Source organism: Camelus dromedarius, chromosome 23, assembly GCF_036321535.1.
Source record: "Camelus dromedarius isolate mCamDro1 chromosome 23, mCamDro1.pat, whole genome shotgun sequence".
In the NCBI taxonomy this organism is placed as follows: domain Eukaryota; kingdom Metazoa; phylum Chordata; class Mammalia; order Artiodactyla; family Camelidae; genus Camelus; species Camelus dromedarius.
In genome coordinates this window covers 10,558,804-10,580,164 of record NC_087458.1, presented here as the reverse complement: position 1 = coordinate 10,580,164, position 21,361 = coordinate 10,558,804, and the positions used below count along the sequence as shown (strand labels likewise).

Genomic DNA, 21,361 nt, shown 5'->3' with positions numbered 1-21,361 from the left:
CTAACCACTTGAGATTGGACCCTTTTCACTGATAGATCTTGTGTCCATGCTTCAGGTAGGGTCAGGAACAGAAGAACCAAGGTGCTGGTCCTGCAAGGCATGATCTATGCCCTGACACTCTTCTCTCTGCATCCACTGAGGAAACAACAGGAGTCATTCCAAGAAGACTCCTGTCTGTGATGACCTGGTGTATATATGGAGGGCTTTCCCAGATGACCGGGGATGGGGGACAGGGGAATCTAGCCAGGTCATGCCCTTGGGCATAGCATGTCCAGTCCCCTGACTGAGGTTCCCTCAGGATAGAGACCGCCCCCCACCCCCGTGTTTCAGCAGAAGCAGCAGAAACACGGTGTCACAGGAAAGCTCCATCAGGATCTCAGCTCAGTCAGTGAGACAACTACCCAGCAGCCAGTTCACTTTCTTGAGCCTCTGTTTCATCATCTGTGAAATAAAAAGGGTGAACTAGTGAAGTTCTTTCCAGAATAAATATTCTATGATTCAGTTTGGATGTACATTAATAAGAAATGTTAATAAAGGGTTGTCAAGGTACATTAGTTTGCTAGGGATGTTGTAAGAAGCTGCCATGCACTGAGTGGCTTCCATAACCAAAATTTATTGGCTCATAGTTCTGGAGGCTAGAAGTCCAAAATCAAGTTATTGGCAGGGTTTGTTCCCATTGAGGGCTGTGAGGGAAGGATCTGTTCCAGGCCTCTCTCCTCGACTTATAGGTGCTGTCTTCTCCTTAAGTCTCTTCACGTTGTCTTCCCTCTATGCGTATCTCTGTTCAAATGTCCCCTTATTGTAAGGACACCAGTCATGTTGGATTAGAGCCCATGTGTAAGTAGGGCTGCAATAACAAAGTACCAAAGACTGGGTGACTTAATTAATGGAAAGTTATTGTCTTACAGTTCTGGGGGCTGGAAGTCCAAGGCCAAAGTGTCTCTAAGGCCTCTCTCTCTTTTCTAGATGGCCACCTTCTTGCTGTGTCTTCACATATCCTTTCTTCTGTGCATGCCCATCCCAGGTATCTCTTTGTGTGTCCAGATTTCCTCTTCTTATAAGGACACCAGTAAGATTAGATTCAGGCCCATCCTAATGACTTCATTTTAACGTAATCATCTCTTTAAAACCCTTATCTCCACATCGGCCACATTCTGAAGTGCTGGGGGTTAGGGCTTCAACATATACATTTGGGAGGGGATGTAGCTCAGCCCATAACTCCACCCTAATGACCTCATTTTAACTCGACTACCTCTGTAAAGACTCAGTCTCCAAATAAGGTCACATTCTAAGGACTTCAACATACGAAAGTTTGGGGAAACACATTCAACCCATAACACAAGTAGAGATCCCCTCTCTTGCCTCCAGAGATGGGGAACCACAGCACGTCAGAATCAAATCGCACAGCTAGTTTATGGCATGCCATTCGCAGTACAGCAGGTTGCCTAAATACAGAAAACAGTTTTATTAGTTCATTGATTCATGTTTGCAAATGAATGTTACGAATTTTTAAGATACTGTGTTTAGTTCAGTAGAAGATTTATTAAGGTTCTGCTATGTTCCAATATTGTGCTAGGTGCTGAGTATACAAAGACCAAATGACAGGTCCTTGCCCTTAAGGAAGGAGATAGTTTTATAAATAACTAATTATCCTAAGTCACATAGTGTAATAGGTGCAAAGCAGAAGTATGTGCAAGGTACCCAAAAGGAGGGAATGGTTGACACTGTCTCAGGGAATCAGAAAGAGCATTACAGAGAATGTGGCAAACTAGGTTTGAGGAATAAATAGGAATTAACCAAGCAGATAAAAGACAGATGTTCTAGGCAGAGGGAAAGGCAGATATAGCTGGTCTTATTCTGTATTATCCTGTAGGTGAAAAGAACTAATAAAGGGTTCTAGCTAAAGGAGTGATCAGCTTTGCATTTCAGAGAGGAAAATCAGTGGTGCAGAGAATAGACTGGGGCAGGGAAGAGGCAGAAGAAAGAGAAACTAGTTTTTGAGGGAGGGGTCATTGTTACAGTAACTCTTCAAGAGATGAGCCAAAACAGTGGCTGTTCCTTTAACAAAGATTCCATTCAAGGGAAACCCCAGCCTTGGGATGAAGTGGTGGGGTGTGAGGGTTTATTAGAAGTCACTTTGCCATCTATAATGAGGACAGTGATTTTAAGACATTTTTCACTTTCATCAATGAAAACTCGAGTGGCAATGATGTGATGAGACCAAATGCAACATGATGTCAACATTGTCTCTTGTCAGGACTCCCTGAAACTAAACTGCACAAAAACATATTTGTCCCTCAAAATCTTTTTTTTTAAACAATCGTCCAGGCTCTCCATCATATATTCATCTTTATTCCAATTGCTATCTCAGTGTTTTGCAGTAAGTAACACTTTCATGTCTATTGTCATTAAATATCTTTACTGTAAAGTCCAAATCCAAGGGTGCTACAAAGCATTTTCTCTGGGTCATGCAGAATATGGTGATGTGGGTCAACACTGGACAGTATGTGACAGCATGACTTGCTGCCATCCTCCATGACCGTGTTATGAAATTGTTATGTCTATGCAGAATGAGTAATACTGAATTTAAATAACTCAACTACAGAGGAATGCCCCTGGAAGCTCATCTTGAAAAGAGGACCCCTTTCAGTACATTAGCAAAAGGTTGGCTCAGCAAGTCTGGGTTAACTCAGTGGAAGGAAAAACTGACACCCGTCAGCAAGTTCCGGGGGCTCCCCCTTTCTTACAAGGTCATTTCATCAAAAGGGAGCTCCCAGTGTTACAGAGTCACCTAGCTGTTCCACGCACAGGGGCAGGTCCTTCTGCATGGTGTTCCCAATCCAGCAGACAAGACAACAATGATGGAAGGATGGAACCTGGGCACCTGTCATGGACCAGAGCCTTGTCACATGGCCACAGGAAGCCGAGAAATGTAGTCCTTAGCTTGGCAGCTGTGTGACTGGACAAGACTTACATCGCCATGGAATAATGAAAATGACACTGGGGGTCCACCTAGGAACCTCTGCAGCACAATGCTGGATGGGGTAGGCAAGTGTAAGGGATGTTTCTGGAAGCTATGAACCCTGTAATAATTTTTACTTGGATGGTCCCAGATCTTAAATTAGTATATGGTTTAGGAGCACCCTTCCCCCACACCCAATTCAGAGTGGAAACCGCCCACCAACAAGAAGAAATCTCTTGAAGATGGTTGATTTCTTCAAGTAGATGTGCTCCATGCAGGCAGCTTTGCTGACAGAACCACATGAAAGGCAGGAAAGAGATCTGGCACCCTTAGACCGTTATATTAGCATCTCAGTATCTCCTGGGGTGAACTACATTTGTTTCTCAGATTCTTTTTATTTTCTTCTTTATCTCCCTTAAAGAATAAAGGTTCAAGGACTTGAGGAGAAAGAGAAGCTTTTGTGTTTCTGTGGCAGCAGACTTTCAGAGACAAAACAGGCCCTTCAGCATTATTCTTGGAGGCGTGGCTACAGGCCAAGTTATCATATTTAAACCACAGCCAACTGAGCAGACTACCAAAAGGTGGAAGATCATGTAAAACACTCTTTATAAATGGCGCTGGAGTTCTCAACCAGCCTGCTCAGCTACTTCTAAGAGGCTCCAGTGGGGAGAACCTCCTAAACCCCCGGTTTAAGAATGTTAAGATAGGGTTTCTTTGTGGACGAAGAATGGGACCTGTGGACCCCAGAACAATGTTGGCCTGATTTCTGAGCATCACCATCCTGAGGGTCCTCACTATATGACTGAGCAAAAAGAGGGAGAGCTGGAGTTTCTGCCACAGGAAATGGTGGTTTTAAAATGGGAACACAGATGGTGCTGAGAGCACAGATGCACACCTCCTTCCTGGTTTGATTTTGTTATTACAAAGCACATGCCAAGTAGGTCATTGCTCATTCTCTTCTACTCTTGCCTTGGGCCAAAACAGAAGGTGACCCTGCATTCCTTCTGAGACCTTTATATTAAGTATTCTGATAATTAACAAAAGGGTACATGACATTCTTCTCCCAGCTTCTTTCTATGGCCTCTGATTTAACTTACTCCATCACTTGCATATTGAGTGCCCCCTGCCCTACATCGCACCAGGTGGACAGGGGGATGCATATGAAGCCGAAGGCACAGGATCTACCTTTAAGGAGCTTACAATCTAAATAAGACTCCTAGACCTTACTAGGTGGAAAAATATCATTATAAAATGAAACCACTACTAGAATTCCTCTTTAGAAGGGAACAGAGTTTGTTTAGGATGGGGCTTTAACAAATGCTAGAGGGCAGAAGGTGAGACTCCCTGCCCCCGCCCCTAAAGAATCCAGCTGTAAGTTAGATGGTTCCGTGTAATAATGGGAGAAGATGTTGCTCTTGCAGATACAGGAAGGTGAAGAGAGGATCTGAGTCTGTCAGATGGTGGAAAGCTGCTCCCAGCTTTCACGTTGGAATCTGCTCCCTGGTGACCTTTCAAATCTACAGAAGTGGATTCAAACTCACAAAATTCTTCGTGTAGGGTTTTGTTTGTTTTGAAATGTGTGTGGAAACTGATGAGGGCAGTGAACTTTGCATGCCAGGACAGCCCAGACTAGAACAAGTAGAGATGCAGGAGCGAAGACTTCAAGGACCACAAGCAAGTTATGCCCAGAAATGACAGAAATCATGGGCAGCCTAACCCCAACAAGCTGTAAAAGTATTATTTTTTCCATATTTACCCCCAATTCTGGAGGGCATAGAGACCCTGACATTTAGTTTCCATATATATATATTTCATAATTGGATAATAGCACCAAAAAAATGAGTACCAAGTGTAGAAATACTTAGATCTGCTAGAGAGATAGGGAAAGTAAGTCATAAACAAATGACAGGATGGGGCTGAAGCATCCCTGAGCATCAGTGAAGGGACTGCTTTGGACTTGAGATCAAACCTATCGCCTTGTCCTTCCAATCAATCAGCAAGAATTTACTGGAGACCTATTATGTTCCAAGTTCTAAGAGAGCTGCAAAAAAGTAAAGAGGTGGTCTCTGGCCTCCAAGAACCTAGCAGCTAGTTGGGGAATTAAGTTGAAATTTATTTACCACATGCAGGATTCCAGGCATTGCTCTGAGTGCTTTCCCTGCATTACCTCATTGGTTCATCAGAACAACTCTGTGAACTAAATGTTTTTATGCTCAGTTTGCAGATGAGGAAACTGGAGCCCCAGTGGGTATAAGCGGCCTATCTGAGGTCACAGAGCTATCACGTGGTAGGCCCAGAATTTGAATCCATCTGTCTGGCTCCAAATGCCCTCAATGAAAAATAGTCTCCAGAGCAAAGATAATTCTAAGATGCAAGACGTAAACCAAGTGCTTCAGAGTCCAAGGGAGAGGGAAGAATGGGAGCTGGGAAGGTCAGGAAAACCTACACAGAGGAAGCAAGATTGGCTTGGGAGTTAGGGCCCGGCAGACAGACGAAGGTGCAGCAGAGGGGAGAGCAGAGGACAGAGCATATGGGCCGGTGTTGGATGAAGGACAGTGGAGGGAGGAGTTGGCACTTGGAGAGTTTTTGATTCACAAGGTCTCCCAGGCGTCTCTGCCTTCCACTGCTTTCCTTGTGGGGACCCCGCCTCTATAGGATGAAACACAAACTGTAAAGTTTGAAGATCTTATCTCATTCCACTTGGCCATCACCTTCCTCTGTAACTTTATGTACACTTATCAGAGTCTCAGTTGCCTCAACGTAAAATTAGCAAGTTGGGTGAGAAAAATGCTATAGTTTCTTTAAGGTTAAAAAAGGCCTGTAACTTAAATCCTCCGATAAGATTCCTATTCTCTGTATCCAAAGACTAAAAGAAAAATCAGGGCTTATGAAATACATTTCAGGACCACGGCCGTGTTGCCTCTCAGATCTGGCCGGGCTGGCAGAAGCTGGTTATTTATGTCATAGGACAAGGAGAGCAGGTAGCTTTCATCCTCCTGAGACCCTGAAAAGAGAGAGCTGGTGTCATTATGCCCTCTGGGCCTCGGTAAAATGCCCCTGTCATTTTTAGTTTATGCGAGTGGGTGAGCAGCTGAGCTGTCAGCAACAGGACAAAGTCTCCTTTGGCCAGTGTTACTGATGCATTTATGTCATCTGCTATTTTCTAGCTTTGTTTGTTTGTTGTTTGTATAGCTATTTAGCTATTTTCTAGTTTTAGGTGCACCGCCTTGTTGATTTTACTTTTATCTCAAATGAAATTTGAAAGAACTATTACCTTTAAAAATGACTTAAATGGTTGCAGTGTTTGTTCTTAAATTAACTGTTGTTTTAGAAGATCTCAAAATATATGAAGGAAGAAAAAAAGAGGAAACACTAAGTGCTACTATAACAATTTGCTGGGTCAGTTCATTAGCTGGGTTGATGAACATGTGGCACTTAGGCTGCTGGCTCTGCTTCTTTATTTTAGGATTTGAAAGGTTTCTCCATGGGTTTCTGGTGTTGGCATCATAAGCCCTGAATAATCAGATAATCAGTCTTTCTCTCACTGTCTCTCAGACACACACACACACACACACACACACACACACACACACACACACCTGTGCAGACGGTTCTCAGTGACCATAAGCCATCGAGAGTGGTCATTCAGAGTAGTGCTGCTCAGAGGGCAACTCCAGTCTTCAGTCTTGTGATTTCATGCTCACATTTCAAGCTTAATATCAATTCATGAATCTTATTACAACCCTCTGCTTGCCCCCTCGCTTTTTGATCAGGTGGTATGACTGTCTGCTGAAGTTGGTATCTGACAAGGTTAAAACATGTTTGTTTTGAGGAAGAGAATCTATAATCAGGATGTTCACAAAGCCAGTTCAGTGAGGTTCCTTGGGATGACTTGATGTGTGAAAGACCTAGAAAGAAAAAGCAAGCCTTTCCAAACCCAAGAGGCGACTTCTGGTTATCTATCAGGCTGAGGGCCCACTCAGATCATGGTGGGATGCCTTTTATCAATTTGTTGAGACTTCAGTCTGTATCTTTGGTCGACTCTGTAAACATCTGAATTGTGTCTGCAAGCCCTCTACTCCTTTGTAACCCACCTATTCCTTCCTTCCAACTTCTTCCCAACAAACCCATCACAGGTTCAACAACAAACAGGCTGATTCCACAACCATCCTTATAAGTTACCCTTACACATTAATGTTAACTCCTGGCATTATACTATTTAAAATGTGAATGCTATTACTTTACTTAGAACCCTAGTGCTTCAGGTTGGCCCCCACTGTTCATTACCCTGATGTAACTTACCCCAAGCCCAGAAGTCTCCTTGACTTTCCAGGAAGTCTGTCTTCAGCATTGTTTCGACTCCTAGACCAAACTCAAGTTCTTGAGGATCTCTGCATCTGCTTCCTTATCCACAAAATCAGAGTATTAAGAGCACTCACCTCATAGGATTGCTGTGAGGATTAAGTACATTAATAAACAGGATGCAGTAAAAATTGCCTGGACCATTGTGAGTGCTCTGTAGTTGTCTTTTACTATCTTGTTGAGTTAAATGTCTCACTTACTGGGGCAATAGATCTCATCACTGTTTTCCAAAGTGCTGCTTCTGGTTCAGAAGGATTCAGTGAAGGGGGTAAAGGAAAAAAAGCAATAAAAAATGGGCTCTCTGAGCTTTAGCTTGGGTGATTGTTATGCTAGTGCTAATACTGAACACGGGAATGATTCAGAGGAAAACTATATACTTTTCTGTCAGCTTAGGTCTAGTGCTTTCAACACAGTTATTTGCATGGAAGGACGAAAATAGCACTGCTATGTTTATTTTAACAAAAGGCAAAAGTAGATTCTTCCTCCTCCCAGGGTCTCATGAGAATGGTGTGGGAGTATGGGGAACATGAAGCCACCATGTTCTTTCTGCCCAAATGGATACAGGACAAACTAGAGACTTAAAAACAGAGACACTGGGCAGAGAGTTTGGACTTAGGAAAAACAAAGTTAAGTTTAATTTTAGTCTTGTAGGAAAATGTCTAAAGTGAAGTGAAAATAAAGCATTTGAATAGAAGAATCTTGAGAGAAATTGGGAGTATGAGAGTCAAACATAGTGAGAAAAAGTAGGATAAGAAAACAGATCTGGCAGTCTTCAGTAGTCTACAGCTGATGTCTAAAACCATGAGAATGAACGTCTCCCTTGAGAAAGAATGTGGATAGAAAATGTGGGGCTGTGTCTCCTCACTTCTGCGTAGGATGTTTCTAAACTCACAGCACTGTTGAGGTTGCCCTTTGACTTTTTTTTTTTTTTTTTTTTTTTTTTTTTCAGAATCAAGACAATGGGGACTGTATGCTGGACTGTTCTTAGGGGGCATTGTTGGTGTCATCATGATTCTCGAAATGGTAATACTCCTACTGAGAAGAAGAGGTAGGTGTCTGACAATAAAGAGATATTTATCAGACTCTGCGGTAAACAGGGGACCTCTCCCTACAACTGCTTGCTCTCACCACTTTGGCTTTTTGCAGGAAGCGCCTTTGCAAAAACACTCAATAAACATATCCTGTGACCTTGCTCAATCCAGTCTAATTCTTCATGTTTTGCTTGGTCCCCTATAGTAGGCTATGGGGATAAAAAGCAAGATGAACCACAGGTATCCAACATGGGAGAAATTACACAGATAGATTCAATATGCTAGCACTGCAGCAGAGGCATGTGAAGGATGCTGAAGAGGTCTGGACAAGAGGCCTAAAATATTCACTAGGAGCAGAATTCAGAGGACTCTTGGATCTTGTTCAAGAAAAGTTATAATTATCAACTAAAAAAAAAGACATTATAATAAGGTGTTTTAACCCAAGGGTTGGAACCTTTCTATAACTTATTTTTATCCTTACGATATCCCTCTGAGAGAGGTAGGGTATAGTTGTTCCTATGTGACTTAGCAATGGGGTAACAGAGGCACAGAGAGGTTAAGTGACTCCTGCAAGGTCACCCAGCTGGCTGGTGAGGGTATCAGAGCTGTAACTATGTCTTCCAACTACAAGGCTGTGTTCCTCTGGGAAGGCCCACAGGTCATCAGAAGACAGCGAAGGGAACATGATTTCCTAAGATTTTAGCACAAATTCTGATTCACCCTGGGGAAAGTGTGCAATCCATGAGGTTACATAAGCTAAACTAAACAGTTATAGAAATCACCCAGGGTAGACTAAAATCATTAAGGCTCAATTACTCCCTTGCCATGTAAATGCCTAGATTTAGTATCTCCTGTCCTCTCCTCCAAGTTGTCCTATGATTCAATATCTCAGGGCAGCGTGCTCCCCTTGGCCACACCATCCACCACCTACCCATGCTAGAGTCAGAAGTTCCTGCCCCAAGTCAGGGAAGATCCCTGGGCTGGGGTTCCCATGGGGAGGCTAGAACTTGATTCTCACATTGATTTCATTCTCAAGTAGATCAGTGTTCTCCACATGTAATCTTCTTGAAAAAGCCCTTACCTCAGCGCTCTGATGTTGGTTTTGCTTGTATAAGAAAATCTAGATCATAGCAAGCCGCCTACCTTGTCTCATTTCCTTCATCTAAGAGGCAGCTGGGGAGGAGATGGTGGGTTGGCAATTCAGACAGAAATCCTGTTGAGACCCTACCGGGATGGGGCAGGGCAACCACATTTGGCTTGGACAGTAAGGAAGCAGTGAAATACAGCGATGAGAAGGCTGAGAGGACCATACCCCCATTAACCTAGCTAGTGAAGGTCCTGGGATCCTGACCCACACTCTTTCCTCAGCTACATTCTGCTCAACACATGTTTGTGCTCTGAAGAGAGTAGTCTCCCCTCCACTGTAATTCCCCACCACTTTTCCCAGCACACATACCCATCCTTCTTCTTAATCACTGTGTATTCCCTGTAAGCCAGGAACACAGAAAAACCCTGCCCCAGATCTGTGGAAACAACCCTATGCTTCATTGCTGTACCCTTCATAAGCCTTTGCTCAAGAGATTCTATTAACAGCTTCTAATGGTGTCATCTGTTGCCTGACTCAGAGGCTTTCAGGAGGACCCTCTGGCAATTTCATGTCTAGAGATACACTGATTAAGAACATAGACTTTAGCATCAGACAAATTTACTTTCAAATGCAGACTTGGCCACTGACAAGCTGTGTAGCCAAACGATTTAACCTCTCCTCTGCAAAGTGGGGATAATATTATGTACTTCATGGTTTTCTTGTGAGGATTCATGGGTCAATACACAGGAAGCACTGGACATGGTGGCTTATATGGGTATATGATGGATGACAGATAAATAGGTGGATACATACATATATACATATGTACACACATACATGCGCAGAAAGACATCTCTTAATATGGACATCAGTATTTAAGTCCTATTGCCAGCAGAGGGCAGCACTGGAAGGATCCAGGGACAGCACCTTGAGCAGATTTACAGGACTCAAACTTAGAGTACTAGACAACTTTATGCCTGAGGTGAGAGCTGAAAAGGACATTAGACAGTCTACATCTTCATTGTACAGTTATGTTAAAGGAAGAGACCCTTGAGATGGCCTGTGTTGTCTAATGCCACACAGCTAATGAGGGCTAGAATGTAGCTGCCCCAGTTCTAAGGCTAAGACCTTTTTCATTAGATCCTAAGGCCTTGCTGACTTTGAGTCAAGTTGAGCTGGCTCCTGGAAACCTGTTCTTGCCCCGGGGGTAAAAATAGAAGTGAATTATCTTGATTCAGTCTTTGAGAAGCAAAATTCAGCCTTACTTTTTTCATCTGTCTGACCATGTAGAGCTGTCCCCACAATTGTAATTTCCAGCTTGAGCTGACCTGAAAGACAGAAGTTCTTTAAGGACTGAGGTCTGTTCTCTGTGCTGCTTGTTCCCCTACAACACCTAGGACAGTGCTGGGCGGGCATGGCTAACTTCACACTCACTCACGGATTTGAACTGAAAGGTTGTAATTCTCAGAACTAACCTGCAACCCCATCCTCCATTCTATACACACACACACACACACACACACACACACACACACACACACACACACACACACACATTCCTCAGCCAGCATCAACCCTGACCAAAAAAAATGAAGTTGGAACCACTAGGCAGGCACAGGAAAATCATACATCAGCTTCTTTGAATTCTTCATGCTTCCCAGCCGCTGCCCATCAATTCTTCCCCAAGGATCACTCATGCAGCATAAAACCACCTTCTCTGCATACATACACTTTCCCCTTCCAAGCAAAAATATGCCTCTCCTAAATGCTATTCCCTCAGAGACATGCTCCTAGATTTTTAAGAGGATAAATTCATTGGTGTTAAAATAAGTCTATCCTAAAGACTTTGTGTGATTGCTCCTGGGTCAAGCCTCCATTGCCTCTGCCTGGACTTTGCAATAGTCCCAAAATAGACCTCCATGCTTCCATCTGTTCCTTTCCCTCCATCCTTCTCACTTCTACGTGATGCATGCAAAGAATACCTTGAAACGTTAGAAAGAATGAGATAGCACTAGCATGGAAAATGTCCTCAACACATTGTAAGTGAAAAGGTCAAGTTACAGAGATAGCATATGCAAATGACCCAATTTGCATAAAAAATCTGTGTAAGTATAGCAAATGTTCGGAACTGCACTGTCTTATATGGTAGTCACCAGCCACATGCGGCTGTTTACATTTAAATTAATTAGAATTAAGTATAATTTAAAATTCAGTTTCTCAGTTGCTTCAGCCATAGTTCGGTGCTCAATAGCCACTTGTGGCTTGCAGCTACCATATTACACTGCAGATATGGAACATTTCCAACATCAAAGAATGTTCTATTGTCCAGAGCTGGTCTGGAAGGGTATATACATCAAACTGTTCAAAGCAATTATTTCTGAGAATGAAATTGTACTGATTAATGGGGGAGGGAGGACATACTTTTCAATGTATATTATTTTAAATTTTGTAAAAAAAAATTATTTTTATAATTTAAAATGAAAAAATTCAGAAACTGATTAAAAATTTAAATGTTTTACAACATATTAATTTCCTGAGACCCAGGACCCCGAGCAAAACTTCCAGATCGTAGGCATCAGAATGTCACTGTAGCTTTATTTTCCGAACAGTCCTAGGCAGATCATGCCTCTTAGACCCCTTTCCCCCTACATACACCCCAAAGCCCCCCAAAACTGGGAGGTGAGAAAGCTATGAGTGAAACAACATACTACGAGCTGAAGAGTTCAAAAGAGATATAAATAACTTGCACTGCCCCTAAAGAACTTAGAATCCTATCAGGAGGCCAGATATGCACATCAAACAATGGAGATCAAAACCATTGAATGGCACATCAATTACACCTAACACATTTAGGGAATTTACCACGTGCCAGGCACTGTTCTAAACACTTTACAAATAATATCTCATGGAATCATCATAATAACCCTGTGAGGCAAGTATTTCTATCCCGTTTTACAGGTAGGGAAATAAGCCTAGAGAGATCAAGTATCTAACCTAATGTCATACGAAAATATTCAGGGGGCTTGGGGCTCAGTGCTTTGTTCCTATGGTCCCCCTGGCGGTGGCGGGCGGGGAGGGGGAAGATCACATGGGTCTGAGTAGAGAGTTCATGCTGGGGACCAGAGAGAGATAATCACTATGATTTCTTTTCCCCAGGTAAAACAGACAGCTGCCAGCCAGCAGTGGAAGCAAAAAGCCTTACTATCTATGCCCAAGTCCAGAAATCAGGTGTAAGTCCTATACTTTCTTCGTCTGGGGTAAACCTGTCATGTTTCCCATGGGATCTGTATATGTCTGATCTTTATGGGTCTATGTGGGCAGAGAAAATTAGGGAGGCAGAAGTCAATAACAAGAGCTCTCTAAAAGGGCATTAAACTTCAGGATCAAATGGGACTATTTATTACTCAAAATAATGGGAAATACTGGGTAATTTTCTGGTCATCTGTTTCTTCATAGGAAAAAAATGAGGAAGCTAGAAACATGTGACATATGACTCCTTCCAGCCTGCCATTCTAGAAGTCTGTGATTCTGTTATCAAACTCTCTCCTTCTCTAGGGAAGAGGGTGCAAACTTTTTTTTTCTTTTTTTGAGTAAAGGTAGATTTATTTAGAGAGATACATACTGCATAGAGTGTAAGGCAAGAGAAAAGCAAGGAAAGAAGTGTGGGAACTGGGTGCTCAGGTTAAAGCAAAAGTAGGTACACACTCCATAGAAAGAGTGCGGGCCGTCTCCAAAGAGGAGGGAGCAAAAAAGGCCAGAAGAGGGTGCAAGCTTGAAGAGAGAAGGAAAAGCTGAGGAAGGCTATCGTGTGACATGTTGGTCTGATCCAAGTTTAGGAGTTTGCAAAGTACCAAAGAGACAGGGAAGGATCTTGAGGAGTCTGCCTAGAGAGTGGTTGGAGAGATGGAAGATGATATGTACGCTGGGGATGAAAGAAAGCAAAACTGTGATGGAGTGATGGTTGAACTAAGACAGAAGAGATGGACTAAAAAAAAAAAAAACAAACTAGAGTCATGATGAAGTTGAGGAGCAGATATGTTAGAAGTAAGAGGGAAGCTAAAAGGATTATGGTCAGATATGTTTCAGACATGAAGGCAATTCTAGGTGATGAATAGGCCAGAATCTGGCCATTCAGAGTGTAGGGAAAGACAAATTCTTGAGTAAAGCATGTGAAGGTAGAGACAGCTTTGATTAATACCTTGGAAAATTGTATCAGATGATGGTAAATGCATTTCTGATAACCAGAGATAAACTCTTGGACAAAGCTCTTCTTTCTGCTGTCCCCCTAGTGGACTGGAGGGTTTGTTACACAGGCCATGACCACAGCTGAGAGCTGAGAACCAAACTCCATTTAAATAGATGAGAGTCCCAAGAGCAACCTCCACGTTTGTACTTACACATTTTGGTAATCAGGTTCAACCATGGTGCCTTTCCTGTCTATTCTATCCCATGCTGCTAGCATCCCTATTTTTATTGTAAATTATGGCATAACATACCAAAAAGTGCACAATATATAAATGTCAGCTCACTGAGTTACCCCATCTTGGTATCTGGTAAAGCAAGTCTTCCTACCTCATTTTTCTTCAAGAGTTTTTGGCTATTCTTGTCCCTCTGTACTTTCATATGGATTTTAGAATCAGCTTCTCAAGTATCATGAAAAGGAAGAAAAAATCCTATTAGGATTGCATTGAATCCACAGATATAGTTGAGGAGAAACTGTATCTTTCAGTATTGAGTCTTCTAGTACCATGAAACTACCACTCAGATCAAGGAACAGAACATTGCTCATACCCCCAGAAGACCTCTTTGTGCCCCTCCCAATCACTATTTTCTCTCTCCTCCCTAAAGATTCCACTATTATGACTTCTGAAAATATAGTTTAGGGTTTTTGGGGGTTTTTTGTTTGTTTGTTTTACTTTATGAAAATGGAATCCTACAGTATTTTTCCTTTTGTGTCTGATTTCTTTTGCTCAATATTACATTTATGAAATTCATGCATGTCTTTTTTTAATTGTTATTATTTTGGGCTGGTGGGGGCAGTAATTAGGCTTATTTACTTTTAGAGGAGGTACTGGGGATTGAACCCAGGACTTCAAGCATGCTAAGCATGAGCTTTACTGCTTGAGCTATACTCTCCCTCATGCATGTCCTTGAGCTTAGATATAATGCATTCGTTTTCATTGCTTTATAGAATATCATTGTACACATATAGTAGAGTTTATCCAGTTGACCATGTGTTGGACATTTGGGAGTTTTTTTCAGTTTGAGACTATTATGAAAATTGGAGCTATGAACATTCATATGTATGCTTCTTAGTAGATATGTGCACATATTTTTGTTGGGTATATTCTTAGAAGTAGAATTGCTGAATCATAGAGTATGCATATCTTCAAATTGATTAGATAAGGCCAAACTGTTTTTCAAAGTGGATGCACCAATTTACTTTTCTGCAACTACATACAAGAGTTTCAGTTGCTAGACATTCTAATCAAAACTTGGTATTATTGGTATTTTAAATTTTAGTCATTCTGTTGAATGTATCTTTTCATAGTTTTATTTTGTATTCTTCTAATTATTAAAGATGTTGAACAACTTTCATATGCTTATTGACCATATTAATAGCTTCTTTCTTAAGGTGCCTCTTAAATCTCCTGCCCGTTTTCTTTTGAATTTCAGGCCATTTTGGGGCGGGTGGATTGATTAGTATAAGATCTTTAAATATTTTTAGCTTTTTGGCAGTTATATGTTAGCACATACCTTCACCCATCCTGTGGTTTGCCTTTGCAATTTCTCAGAGATATATTTTGATAAAGAAAAGTTCTCAGTTTTAGTGCAGAACAATTTGGTAATCTTTTCCTTTGTAGACAGCACTTTTTATGTTCTGTTTGAGAAATCTTCCTCTACTCCCAGGTAATAGGATACTCTTTTGTCTTCTTCTAAAACTGATTTATCTTTTACACTTATATCTGTTATGTGCTTGAAAATGATTTTTGGAGTACCATGTGAGATGAGTCAAGTTTTTTTTTTTTTTTTCTGAATGGATAACCTATTGAATATTTATATTTAAAACATTGTTCTTGGCCTGCAGGGCAGCCTTTATCATAAATCAGGGGGCCATATATGTGTGAGTCTATTTTGAAGTTCTCTATTCTTCTCCACTGGTCTATTTGTACATACTTGGACCAGTATCATACTGTTAAATCTGTGATTACAGATTTATTAAAAGTTTGATATCTGGTAAAATGAGTCTTCTCACTTGTTCTTGTTCTTCTTTGAGTTCTTGGCCATTTTTAGTCCTTTGCATTCTCATATATACTTTAGATTCAGTTTGTCAGTATCCCCCTTAAAATTCTGCTGGAATTTTAAATAGAACTGCATTGATCAATTTTGAGGAGATCATATATATTTATAGTACTGAGTCTTTCCATTCACAAAATGATATATCCATTCCTTTATTTAGATCTTCTTTAATTTCACTCAATTAATGCTTGAATTTTCTTCTACAACATTACTTCCAAAGTGCTGGCTAGCTCCTTTTTTACTAAAATATGGTCTGTGAACAAGCAGCATCGGCATTATCTTGGACCTAATTAGAAATGCAAAATCTCAGGCTTCCCCTGCCCAGATCTTCTGAAATAGAACCAGCCTTCTAACAAGACCCCCATATAATTGATAAGCACATTAAAGTGTGAGAACCCCTGTTCCACCCCAAGCACTTCCAGTCATGGGGAATTCACTGCCTCCCAAAGCAATTCACCTCACATTTGAGCACCTCTTACTATTAGAAAGACCTTCATTTTATTGAACCAAAATATTTCTCTAAAATTCTAACCTTGATTTAAAGCTGAAGGACTCTACAGAACAAATCTAATGCCTCTTCTACATGGCAGTCCATCAGATATTATTAAGAGAAAGATCATGTCCTATCTTGAATCTTCTTCCCTTCAGTAAACTTTTCCAGTCCTTTACCTCTCCCATCAGGTGACAAAATTCCAAGTTCTTTCCCATTAAAATCCATGTGCTTCGGCTTTAAGTCTCACTGTATTTCAAAGAAAAGTGGAGAGTAGCATTATCCTACCCAGTGCCCGCAGAGTATGTTAAAAGGATGACTTTCCTGGCATTAGTTATGCCATCTCCATCTTAGAGGATTGTGGTCTCAATTTACCCCCATACCGACGACCCTGGTATCGTGGGTTTTAATGCATTCTAAGTAATGTCAACAAACATCAACTGAGGTTTTCTTATGTGTCCAGCACTGTTTTGTAGGGAATGCAAAAAAATATATAGGCTATTTCTCAAGGAATTGATGGTCTGTTTGGAGAAGCAATGTGGAAATATATCAGAGTGTTTTAAATACAGTGTACAGTTAAGTGTTGTAATGTATGAATTAGACTTTAAATACCTGAGGGATTTAGGTAAAGAAGAGGTCATTATAAATTGGAGTAACCAAAGAAGAATAATTTTTTTGGAAAGAACATGCACTTTAAGTTAAAAGACCATGGTGGGAATCCTGGCTTTGATACTTTTTTGCATGTGCACGTTAGGAAAGTACTAAATCATTCTGGGCTCCTTCACCTGTAAAGTGTGTGTAACAATAGTATTTAATATATAGAGTGGTTGTGAGACAAACGAGAAGATATATGTGAAGAACTTTGTAAACCTTAACACGCTTGGACATGAGGAGTTATTTTTAAGCTCAATATTAGGGCAGGAAAGAGAAGTAATGAGAAACCATGTTAGAGTGAAGAATGGCAGGACTTCCATGTGTTGTGGGTGGTATGAGTGAGACTTAAATGCTATGAAAATCCCATTCTTGTTCACTGTTTGCGTAAGAGCCACACCTATTCCAGTTCACTGTGAGGAAGACTTTTCAAACATCTGGGAAGAGGAGGGGTATATAGCTCAAGCAGTAGGTTCAATCCCCAGTACCTCTCTCAAACTAAATAAACAAATAGACCTAATTACCTTCCCCTGTCAAATAAATAAATAAATAAATAAATCTGGGAAGCAGTAATAATGAATCAGGCTGTCTCACAAGGCTGTGAGCTCCAAGTTATCACTTGGGGAGTCCAAACAAAGCCTGGAGAATTGAGTTCTAAGGAACTGGGAGGAGAATTTCCACCTGGAAAGGAGGCTGGACCGAATGACTCCAAGGAACTTCCTTACTCAAGGCTTCTTGGTTCTGCGCTTCTCCATGGGGACCTGGATGGGAAATAACTCTCTCCACAGCTAATCTCCTGCTTTCTTTGTTTCCCTTGTAGTCTGTTCAGGAGAAACCTGATACCCTGTTGGCTCAGGACCCCTGCACCACCATTTATGTTGCTGCCACAGAGCCTGTCCCAGAGCCTGTCTCAGAGCCTGTCCCAGAGCCCGTCCAGGTCCAGGTGAGGCTCTCTGTGTCTCCTCTCTGTAGAGAGGGAGTAGGTGGAGGAGGCAGAAGGGTGGGACCTGAGGAGAGCTCAAATGGAACAGACTCCTGACGTGAGAAGGCGGGCCCTAGCAAGCAGGCAGCAAGGAGCATCTGCAGCCTCAATTGCAGGGCTTCCAGGAGACCCCTCATGGCTGCTCACCTGGGGTCCCTGCTCATCAGTGTTTCTGTCAGAGGTGTCCAAGGACCACATCAGAATCAGCTGGCATATCTGTTAAAAAACCAAAGATTCCTGAGGCCTTTCACCTAGGGTTCTGTTCAATCAGAGTGTCTACCTAGAGGAACCAGGAATCTGCACATTAAAACACAACATCCTCCAGGTGATCCCCGTGCACATTTAAGTTTGGGAACCGCATCTTGAGTCCAGGAGTTCTCAAGTCCAGCCACGTAGCAGAATTGCCAGGAAAGCTTTTTAAAAGTGCTCATGCCTAGTCTCCATAAAGCCCTATTTAATCAGAGCATTTAGGAGCGGAGCTCGGCTTTGGTGGCAAGCCTGGAAGAGGGTATGACGTGCAGCCCTGAAGGAGCCTCACCTATTCTGCCCCATTGCAAGATCGGTGTGGACTAAGTTTACCTGACAGGAATCTTTCCTCTTACTAAATGAACAGAAATAAATTCTGGGCTGAAATCTCAGCTCCAGTTGGGCTCTATTAAATAAAGCATTTGAGGAGACAACGGAGGATTAAAAAGCAACAGAAATGCCTACGTTTATCCATCCTCTTCAAAGCTCCTACTATGCACATACCCAGCAATGCCTGGGAGGGTGCCTTGTCTTCATCTTGAGGTCTATTCACAGACCATTGTCCTATCTAAAACAAAGTGAAAACATAAAACTGACTTTAAAAGCTTTAAAAAATAATGTAGTTTTTTTAATGATGTTTTCTTGGGGAAGAAACACAGCACTTGGTGTATTTCATATTTTTCAGCAAAACCCCCTAAGTTCCCCCATTCCTGTCTCTTTCTCTGACCCTTGAATCTCCTCTCCCTATGAGAGGTCTTTGCCCACAGTCATCATCTCCTCCCTGTCCCTCTCTCCTGCCTGAACCACCTCTCCCTCCTCCTTTTGGGTCTCACTAACTCTTTCATTAAAGCTTGGTAACTTAGAACTCTCTTGGCTTCTCCAAACTGAGTGCAGGTCCTCAGATGACTATGACAGGCCTCCCAGTCTCCCTGATGGCATGCGTATGCTTGAAGGGAGCTGAAGTCCACCTTGTGGGTGGGCAGGCAGTCTGGGGACCTCAGTGCTGCCTGCATTAATACTCAGCTGTGACAGACCCTGAGCAACTTGCTATGCTACGTGATTCTTGAGATCTTTTCCTTTTCCTAAGCATCACTATTTCCACTTACAGCCTGTGAACCGAGTGCTGGTCTCTCCACTCACAGACTTCTGTTTTGTGCCTAGGAGTCAAGCTCCATCACAGTCTATGCCAGCGTGACACTTCCAGAGAGCTGACACCACAGACCCAGTAAAGGGAATTTTGGAAGTAACACGGAGGAGCCAAAAAAAAAAACCACTGAACTTGGTCCCAGGTCCCAAGTTAAATGTGACATCTTACACATCTGTGCTCTTCTTGGATCGACTCCCTGGTGATGTTTCTTCCATACCTACCTGTGGAATGGACAAGGAAGTGAGGCTATCCAAGCACTTAGCCTGCTCTGCAGAGGGCACAAGCCCAGAACAGAAAGCTACCGAGTATAGCTTTCCATCTCTGCGGTGTAGCAGGCAAAATGGATAATGCCAGTCCATGGAGTCCAGACCTTCAGGTGTCTTGCTCTTTGCTGGGATTGGACAATAAAAGCCAAAGGCAGAAAGCCAGAGCAAGACATCCAGTACCTGTCTCAGACAGATGACCACCAGCTGCAAAGTCTGGAACAGCTTACACTTTGGCTGCCTGTACTCAGTCCAGGAGCTGCTCTCACTCACCATGCAGACTTGATCAAGGCTCTGAGCCTCAGTTTCTCTCTGGGTGGGCAGTGAAGGGTAAATTCCTCATTGTATGTAAAACACTGAGATTATTCTATAAAAGAAGCTAATAGAATATTTTATTTGTAAATACTGGAAGCTAAAGAATTAATAAACTGAAAAGACACTGAAATCTCTGTGCTTTGAATAATGGAATGAAAAAATTCTAAGATTCTTAAAAGTGTAGTTCTGTGCAGTGGCTTTCAGATTTAAAGAAAAGGAGCGAGTGTTTGGTGATGCTGTTACAAAGGAAATTGGAATAAGCAGAACTTGTCCCAGAGTGATTTTTCACTTCCCAAAATGATTTTTAAATCTTAGTTTTCTGTTTGCTCCATTGAGTAACAAATCTGGAGCCTCAGCTAAGACTTTCCAAACCAATTCTGAGCCCATTTTACATCCCCAGCCTCATGTCCTCAGGGTCTCTACCAAGCACTTCTCAATCCCAGCATACCTCTCCTCACACGAAATTTATCCTGAAGTTGAAAATTAACATATTTTGATCCAACAGCTTCAAGTAATTGAATGCTTAATAACTTAAGTTGCAGGATGCAGACAGAAGGAGCCTCTTCTGGTAAAGTCCTATTTCCCTTCTATTCTCTGCTTTCAGAGCAAGCCTTCTTCAAGGTAAGCTCCTCTTCTTTCTCATAGGGTCTTGTATGACCTTAGTGAACACTTTCACCAACTGTCTTACAACCGTATAACAATGGTCACCAACTTTCCAGCTCAAAACTTTGAGGCACTAAATGCCTTGTTCTTCACCTCCTTTACCAAGTCAATTCACATTTTAGTTCTGATGCCCGGTGTGTCCCATTTCCTGGAACAAAATTCAGTAAGACTGTTCTTATTTGCAATAAACAGAAATTAACTCTGGATTTTTTTTTTTAAATGTAGAAATGGAAGCTGCTGAAAAGGTATTGTTTGGTTCAAATAACTGCTAGGAGGATCTGTAAAATCATGGTTTGAAAACGAGAAGGAAAAAGGGAGACATAGGCTGTGGCTAGGACCACAGCCCAAATCACAAAACCAGCCCAGAGATGAGGATGCTGGGCACCTGATGTGCTGCCATTGTCTCCTTAGCACAAGACCCAGACTCCACCACTTCCTCCCTGCCTCAGCCGGGCTTGGAAACAATACTGCTGTTGTATCGTCTGCACCAAAGTGACTTCTCCAGGGTCCCTTCGTCCACCTTTTCATCTCTATCTTCTAAATAAGAGTCTGGGACCAAGTGGCCAATCCTAGGTCACACGTCCATGTTCTACCTCCAAGGGAGGCTGGGAATTGAATATCTGGCATTTCCCACTTTCCTAGTGGTTGGTGGGGTCTGTCTCTCTCTCTCTCTTTTTTTTTTTTTTTAACACTTTTTATTGAGTTATAGTCATTTTACAATGTTGTGTCAAATTCCAGTGTAGAGCACAATTTTTCAGTTATACATGAACATACATATTTTGATTGTCACATTTTTTTTTCGCTGTGAGCTACCACAAGATCTTGTCTCTTTTGAGTTAGGGAATTCCCTAAGCACAAGCAG

At 42.0% G+C, this 21,361-nt stretch overlaps 1 protein-coding gene across 1 annotated transcript in view; it reads left to right on the top strand.

Moving 5' to 3' along the window:
- SLAMF1 (signaling lymphocytic activation molecule family member 1) overlaps window positions 1-19,966 on the top strand; it is a 31,882-nt gene extending 11,916 nt beyond the window's left edge. Inside the window, exons 4-7 of the mRNA XM_010993089.3 lie at window positions 8,274-8,372; window positions 12,599-12,672; window positions 17,704-17,826; window positions 19,273-19,966. Of these exons, the coding sequence (XP_010991391.1) occupies window positions 8,274-8,372; window positions 12,599-12,672; window positions 17,704-17,826; window positions 19,273-19,323 (347 nt within the window). The 3' untranslated portion in view covers window positions 19,324-19,966. The remainder of the gene's footprint in view (window positions 1-8,273; window positions 8,373-12,598; window positions 12,673-17,703; window positions 17,827-19,272) is intronic.
- The last annotated feature ends 1,395 nt before the right edge of the window (window positions 19,967-21,361 follow it).